Source organism: Rhopalosiphum padi, chromosome 4 (assembly GCF_020882245.1).
Source record: "Rhopalosiphum padi isolate XX-2018 chromosome 4, ASM2088224v1, whole genome shotgun sequence".
NCBI classification, from domain to species: domain Eukaryota; kingdom Metazoa; phylum Arthropoda; class Insecta; order Hemiptera; family Aphididae; genus Rhopalosiphum; species Rhopalosiphum padi.
Genome location: NC_083600.1, coordinates 21465739 through 21474298, shown reverse-complemented (window position 1 = coordinate 21474298; position 8560 = coordinate 21465739). Strand labels below are relative to the sequence as shown.

Here is an 8560-nt window from a genome sequence, read left to right as displayed (position 1 = left end):
CAAAAGCTTTATTCGCAAATTTAACAGTTAAATCCTATTTTCTCATTTCTCTTTTGTTGCTTAACTCCTTATAATTGTTATCTAAATGAAATTTCTTAATAATGTACATAATAGCAATTTTTTATATAAAAACCTTATTGGCAACACACCAAATTTTTTATAGTTATTCGTAGATCCGTGTAGAGTGAGTTTATTTAGACACATTCTAACTATATTATTTTTATTGACTACAAGTGCATTTAATACGTTGTCTTGTCTCGAAGTCCACCCCATGCCAGTATACCGTATTGAAAATTGGATTGATACAGTGCAATGTAAACTATTTTCATTGTTGGTTTAGGTGCTATGTTTTTGAGTTTTACCATTTTATAAGTAATGAAGCGTAGCTTTCCTAATAAATTGTTAATATGAATATTCCATCTTAAGTTATTATCAAATATAACGCCCAAGTATCGATTTTTTCGACCATTTTAATTATTTTGCAGTTTTATAGATTACAAATTTTATTAATGACGCAGCAATGAATTGCTAAAATGTTAACTATACATACGAATTATTCAGGACAGACTGATTGATACCCTGAATAATCGACTCACAGACTGAGTATTTTTATTAAATGTGAATTGTGTATGTAATTATACAGTTATACCATTGGCCTATAATATTTGTTTGTACCAGAGCCGTACCGAGCCATTTATTATCCAAAGGTAGAACTCTAGTAATGCATCACCTGAGTGGTGAGGGTGATACACACACAGTTTTTAATATATTAGAAAATATCTGAAAATTAGTACCTAATTAGGTTTCGAACAATACTAGAAATACAATTTTTAGCCACAACGCACATAAGAATGTAATTCTCAATATTATATCTACGGATCAATGAAAAATCTTGTATTTTCAATAAAATTTTTTCTTAAGTTAATAATTTAATATTTGTAGCCCCCCCCCCCCCCCCCAACATCAGGCACCCACCTGGCTTTGGTTTGTAAAATATCTGTTATTTTGTTGGCCATGAATTCCATTTAAAGTGGGATTGTTCCCGTTTAGAGAATCATGTTCTTTGGCTCCAACAAATTTTTAAAAGGGATGTTTATAGTTCTGTTTATAGAAGATTGTGTATTTTAATATATAAATATATATATATATATGTATGTATGTGCACAAAAGAAAATCTGTACATTTGAAATATAAAATTTTTACTGATTCATTTTTAATGAAAATAAAGTAAATAACTACAAATTATAAACACTGTAACGTAAAAAATTGTTTGTATAACATGGAATGATAACGAACAGTTGTCACTTTGTCAGTGATAAAAATAAGAAATTTTTATTGGCGTATTGCATGATTGATAGAATCCAGATTTTTCAAACAAATTTTTATAATTTACTAAGTCAATTGATGCTTTTGAGGATTTTACTTTAACACATTTCTAATTAAAATGATTTTTATGAGATAACTAAATAGCGCCCAATTGACTTTCAAATAATTAGTCGAATAAAAAGTGTCATATTTTTTTTATATTTTCAACGTTTAAATAATACATTTCTAAGTTGAACGTAGTTTTTATAATTTTTATTTTAGTTTATGTTTACTATAGATGAATATGCATTTATTAAGTGTGAACTAAAAATATAAAAAAAAAAATACTAAAAATATACATGATTGTATTATATTATATATTTTATATTATTATAATATAACATAATATTAAACATGAGACGTAGCTTTAAAGTTTAAAAAGGCACTTTACATGGTATAGAAGTAATAGTTCATTCAGTGTAGCCCTTTATACATAACTTGAAGAGTCTAAGCTTGCTGTTACTAAAATTGAAAACATAAGACATTGAAATTGAAAGGAATTTCAGTATCTATCTTACATTAGCCTGAATAAAGTCCAATATTGTGTATAAATGATTGCAATGATCATGTTTCTTATGTAACTGTTGACAACAATATTAAATTAAATAATAAAACAAATTACAAATTGAACATTTCATAGAACAATAAAATTACGTTAATTAATCATTTAAAACTGCCTTTATAATGCAAGAAAATGTGAAAATTATATAAAAAAAAAGTTATTACTTAATGATTTATGCGTTTTTATTTATTTTGTCAATAATCCAATCCATGAATGAAGGTACTTTAGTGTACACGCCTGGGACTCCTGGTTGGCCACATACCAGGCCTCCGTAAGATACTATACCCATTAAATAGTATTGTTTTCCTTTTGGATACATTAAAGGACCTCCCGAATCACCCTAAAATTAATTATAAATTTAAAAATTGGTTATTTATGTGTTATTTTCTATATGTAATCAAATGAGACAATTACCCTGCATGAGTCTTTTCCTCCGTCAGGAAATCCAGCACATAACACTCTGTCGTCAATTATTACTTGAGGCGCGTTTGAATATACTTTTGCACAGTCCGCTGTGCTCATCATTGGAACTTGAACTTCCATCAAAGTAGTTACGGGTGGAGCACCTAAAAAATGATAATAATTGTATAAATTAATAAGTGTATCAGCGGTGACCATTATTGATATTTTATAGATTATATTATTATCATTATGCAATATATAATGTTATATTTTAGCTTAAATTAAACTAACCGCCGATCATAAAATATAAATTTTACTTATTATACGCCTAGTAACACGTTATAAACTTATAATTAGTGACTCTCTAAGTGCACTCTTAGCTCTCGAAAATCCTTACCCCAAAAATGAAATAATTCAATCCATCCAAGAAAAGTTATTAAACTTAAGAAAAAAAATCGAATTCCTATGGGTCCCCTCTCACACTGGCATAATTGGCAACAAACTAGCTGATAAAGCAGCCAATGAAGCAATAACATCATCCAGATCGGTAAGAATAAACAGAATAACATTTCAAGACGCACTCATAAAAATAAATAACCTAACTAAAAGTTACTGGCAAGACTCGTGGGAAAAGACTTCAAATACAAATAAATTAAATCGTCAATTGACTCTTGGAAAACTCCCCCATCCTCATCCCGTCACGAAGCAGTAGTCATCACAAAAACTCGGATAAGATACTTCCGTCTTACACACTTGCACCTTATAACTAAGGAAGACCACCCGACTTGTGAACTCTGTGGCAAAGTGCTGACAATCAAACATATCACACTAGAATGCCCAAAGTGCAACAGATCTAGACAAATTCTCGGAAACCCATTAATAATGAAACAAGCACTTGGCGAAGAGAACTTCAAAAATATATACAAATTTTTCACAAACATAGGCTTAGCTAAACAAATTTAAAAAAAATAAAAATAACTGTACATATATTTCACAAACTCCCTCTATTGTTAAACATAATGTATTCTTATAGTTGTAAGACCTTTACTTAACTGTTATTATCATGTAATTATTACAGGTTAATGACCTCAGAAGTTGAAGCCTTATTTAAATAAATAAAAAAAAAAACACGTTATAAAAATAGAATACATTTTTTTTCATACATCTATAATTCTTTGGTAAGGAACTCAATTTGTTCATTCATTTTTAAAATCTAAGAACAAAACCTTTGGTACAAAAAAAGTCTAATAAAAATAGTGGAAAGAATAAGTTATAAAAATTTAAATACATTGAGTTTCCTATCAAATATATAAGTAGTTTTTCTTACGAACAATTTGATTTAGATAAAACAGGTATATTCTTACTAAATAGCACTTACTGTAAGTTGGCACAGGTTCTGTGGTACCCCAACCGGCAACAAATGGCAAACTTCTCGACATATCTATGTTTTTAATTTTTGAAGTCATTGGCATACATATCGGTTGTATTAAATCTATTTAAAATATACAATATTCATAGTTTATGCCAAAATGTATCAAAACAACAATATTATTATTTCTTTTAACAACGTTATAAACATTTTTCTTCTGTTATATTGTGACTTTTGAATAGTTGTCATAATATAACGCACTACAGATTAATGAACATTGCGATTATTTGAAAACTCACCGTTAAAAGTGACACTATATTTTAATTTTAATAACGCTATGTCATTGATCAGTCGAGTTCTATCATATCTCTCATGTACGATGATACGTTCAACTGGAACATCTAATGGCCTTGCATTATCTTGGACATTCGGATTCAAATCCAACTCACCTAATCGTACAGTAGTCCTGAAAAATCAAAATATTCGCACCATCAATATAGGGTTAAGTTTTAATACAATAATATTATGCACAGGGATTTATATAATTTTCTCACAGTTTTACATGTGGTACAATACAGTGTGCAGCTGTTAGCACGTGTTTGTTTGTGACCAATGTACCACCGCAATTCCACTGTAATTCACGGTTATTCGAATTTAAATTCTGATAGCCCATGGCCGCTATCCAAGGCCAAGCCCCTAAATAATAATACATGTTAATAGTTTTTACAATACGATTCAGTCGATAACTTATTGTTTTAACCATCAACCATCTACATAATAGTCCAGTACAGTAAACCAGCTACATAATATACTGAATTCAATGTAGTAGGTGCCTTATAACTATTGGCCTGCATGAGTTTGACATGGTTATAAAATAGCGTTATAATAATAAAGATCAACAATTATAAACAAACTTATTTTTAATTTATCATTTATTTTAAGTTCTTACCTAATTCCGATGGACTTCCTCCAATAATTTTTACACGAGTGACATTACTTATTCCACACGTAGTTTCCAAAGGTATTCTTAATTTTAAATCTGAATCGGTGTTTTCAGTAGCTACCTCTACACGTGGAGGTACCGTTGTTTCATTACTTTCCAAAGCACAACACATTTTTCTAATTTTGCCTTCAAATCCACATATGGATTTTCTAAGGAAGTCTAAAACGGACGGTACGTGTCTCTGATTTTCTATTAGATTTAGTAACTTTGGACAGCTCTTTACATCGATACAAACACCTTTTTCAAAATTTGGAGTATTGCATTCTGTTGATGAGAATAAAAACAAATATTATTCTGTTATTGTGAAAGTTAATTATTCACACTGCTAGTGATGATCTGTATATCCTAAATATATTATACTATTTACACCAAACGAAACATCTTTGGGATAATAGGTTTTATGACAACGAAAAGAAATGTTTGACGTGAGTTTAAATGAGTTTTATGATAACAAGCTTATATTTTATGTTGCTGACCAACTTTAGTTTGTGAACTACACAAATAACTTTTTATTTTCACACGTTCATCGTAATTTAATAACAATTTTGTTGAAATAAAATAAATGTTGAATATAACATGTTTGATAAATGTATTTCCTATTGATTCTGAGTGGAATGATACCTAGTTATAATAAATTACAATTATAATATGTTTTTTTTAAACTAAAGCGCATTTATACCAGAATAAAATTCATTGACCTTTAATGTGTAGAGTTTCGGATAAGGATAAAAAATTATATAAAGTCTAGAAAATGCTGATATAAAATCTGGTAAAAATTGTAAATCTCTAAAATAATCCATTTTTGAATTACAACAAAAAACTGACAATGCGTAAATATTCCCGTTTTCCATATTTTTTTTCAGTTTTTTCATGTTATCTTAATAAATACTTGCAAATTTTTTACCATAAACTCTTTTAAATTATATTTGAAGCTCCGTTCATTAATGCCATTGAAATATTTTTTCTAGTATAAAAGAGGTTTAGGTACGAGAAAAATGCACATTATTGTAAAAAACGATACAATCTGGTAAAATACCCATCTTAAAATCTAAAAGTTGTAGCTAGTATACTAAATTAGATATATTGCAAAAAAAACTAATAAACAGAAACATCAGTGGCAAGAAGAAAAATGTGCTAAACATTGAAAATATAAATTTTTATGTAGAAATAAATAGATATAAATATATTATTAAAAATTACTCACCGTTGCTAGACTGAGCCGTTACCATACCAATCATAAATGTTAAAATAATAAAAATCTTTTCTTTTCGCATGTTAAGCTGAAACCAAAAAAACAATAACTGTATTATTTATTGTATTATAAACATGAATATAATAATAACTTCCTTATTATCAAACAAACGTTATTTATGTATTTATATTATATACAAGTATAATATTGATTATTAGAAGCTGGTTTAAAAATTAATGTTTTTTTTTTAAGTTACATTAATTTATGCTCTTAGATAGTGCTTGAGTAATAACATTTATAATTTGTTCAGTACCTTCGTTGCAAATTTACAATATACAATTGTAATCAGGGCCATATTTACCATTAGGCAGGAAAGGCAACTGTCTATGACCTCAGTTATTAGAGTGCCTCAGATTTTTATGCACCTTATTTCTTTTTTTAGAGTACTACTTCATCATATAAAATAAATATAAGAAACATAAAATATTTCAAAAAAATGAAATAATTAATCCTTATCAGCGTAAAATGTTAATGAAAATAATAGGTACGAGAAATCTGTAGCCTGTAGAGATAAAAAAGTGTATAACATTATATTTATGTTTGTAAAAATGTATAAGTAAATACTAAATTGTAATAAATTATTATTTTGTTTTATACAACTCATTTGTGGAGGGGGGCTATATATTCTACTGTTTAAAATAAAGAGCCACATTTTTTATTTTGCTTAAGGCAACAAAATGCCTAAATCAGACCCTGATTGTAATATCATAATTTCGCTTTCGAAGTTTGTCGTTTATAATACAATATCATTTCATATATAACTTTTATTATATAAGACAAAAAATAATCAATTAAACTTATTAATGTAATGAATTCCACTAATTAAGTGTTATATTCTAAGTCTTATCTAGTAAAATTCTAAAAACTTACGACTATGATAGAATTCAACCACTATAATTCATGAGATTTTCAAGAAGAAATTCACTAATAACAATATTTGTACAACTGTTATAAAAACAATACCAATTAATGTACATTATTACTTACTACTGCTTTAGTATTGAAAGATTTGCTAATCTTACGCTCAGGAAAATTGTTACATAAAAATAAATATAAAATAAATACAATTAAATATAATATTGACAACATAAAAATATTTATCACTGATTTGTATGATTTTGTGACGTAAATAATCGGCAAATAATGTAGACTTTACACTTTCCACTCTACACGTTGAGTATTTATTGATGTTGAACAAGAATGACACTGAATCTTATTTCACATAAATTACAACGTATAAGCGTATCATATCTTTACTTGATGTTAATTTTACAATTGATAATGCTGAGTTTCATAATTTATTATCTAGTGCTTTATGAATTACCATTAACTAATGAATAGAAAAATAAATTAAAAAAGCATTGAAATTAGATTATCAAATTAAACCATGTGGAAACCTCATATTTTATATTAGAAACCAGTTTTATAGATTTTTTTTGCAATTCGTAAATTCATTCTTCAGTCGCTATTTTCTTAAAATGCTTACTCTATACTTATACTATTAAATTGTATGTAAATGGTAAGTATATAAACATAAAGTGATTAATATTATTTACACTATACTATAATTATGGTTTGAACCATGCATATAATTATGTAGGTAGTTAACTACTTTGGATTATAATAAAAAGGAGATTTACTGATTCTTGAAACGCTTTATATAGGTATTTTATTACTATCAGTTTTCGATTTTCATACATAAATTTGTTTCGTTAACGTACTTGATTTCCCATTAAGAATATTTTTCCTTAAATGTTTGGCACAGAAACATGCAATACAATAATATTTTCTAAGTATTAATGTAATCATTTTTATGTTAAGTATTATAGCAGTGTAAGTACTCACTGATTAGTAGTATTCCTCGTAATCGGAGATGACAATAATATTGTACTATTGTTATTATAATTCACTAATAATTGTTTTTACGCCGAACAATACTATTGAAGAAACAAATCGAAATTTCATGTAAGTTAATCGATTTCTTGACTTTCTCATATAACGCCCAACATTTTCCTATAATATTGAGTGCCGTACGTCTACGTATACCGACGACGGTGCGGTAAACTGTGTGCAAAACATTGAGCCGACTGCTGTCTAACAATATTATGTTATGTTCGACGTGAATTTTCAATATTTTTATGATTATTTACCGCCGACGGGTTTAACCGGTGTGGAGAACACCAGTTGATATGTGACGTCACGTGTTGTATACATTATGTACACGTCCAATGGCAAGTACGAATCTTAGGTACTTGACACAATTTGCGCGAATATACCGATGCGCTTCAGTTTTTGGAGGGGTGTAGATTTTGTTACCGAGACGAAATTAAAATTTTATTTTGGTTATGGTATGTTTACACACAGAAAATAAACGTGAAGAGGGGCACATTAAACAGCGTAATTATAGTCGCATGATCAGCAGTAGTTTCGAGAAAACATCCCAATATTTCCGCTCACTACAAATTATAGTCTCATTGGGAAATATTTGGTAGCGTTATTCTGCAACACCCAATATGTATCATATTTATAGTTGATTATAACTTGCGCCACAGTGAGCAGATAACCAAAAGAGTATAGTATAAGTATCACCCATTTTTCAAAGTGAAG

The 8560-nt window shown here is 28.2% G+C and overlaps 1 protein-coding gene across 4 annotated transcripts; it reads right to left on the bottom strand.

Moving 5' to 3' along the window:
• Positions 1–1661: 1661 nt before the first annotated feature.
• Positions 1662–8053, bottom strand: LOC132928958 (venom protease-like). 4 transcript variants are annotated; one of them, XM_060993930.1, is made up of 9 exons: positions 6941–7035; positions 5906–5981; positions 4648–4965; positions 4253–4394; positions 3998–4164; positions 3708–3821; positions 2342–2493; positions 2092–2267; positions 1662–1946 (listed from the first exon to the last, which is right to left on the bottom strand). In XM_060993930.1, exons 2-8 carry the CDS (start codon positions 5973–5975, stop codon positions 2100–2102), a joined length of 1131 nt encoding a protein of 376 aa, XP_060849913.1. In that variant the 5' UTR covers positions 5976–5981; positions 6941–7035; the 3' UTR covers positions 1662–1946; positions 2092–2099. The 4 variants fall into 4 exon arrangements, with proteins under 4 accessions (XP_060849913.1, XP_060849914.1, XP_060849912.1 ...); XM_060993931.1 differs by lacking the exon at positions 6941–7035 and adding an exon at positions 7799–8053 and having other exon boundaries at positions 1662–2267; XM_060993929.1 differs by having other exon boundaries at positions 1662–2267; positions 6941–7034.
• Between the last annotated feature and the right edge of the window lie 507 nt (positions 8054–8560).

What these genes read in the sequence shown, in the direction of transcription:
- LOC132928958 (XM_060993931.1), bottom strand. Translation starts at nt 5,975, where the DNA reads ATGCGAAAAGAAAAGATTTTTATTATTTTAACATTTATGATTGGTATG. An exon ending in ATTGTACCACATGTAAAACT is followed by an intron (nt 4,165 to 4,252) that starts GTGAGAAAATTA and finishes TTGATTTTTCAG; the next exon opens with GACTACTGTACGATTAGGTG. An exon ending in ATATAGTGTCACTTTTAACG is followed by an intron (nt 3,822 to 3,997) that starts GTGAGTTTTCAA and finishes TATTTTAAATAG; the next exon opens with ATTTAATACAACCGATATGT.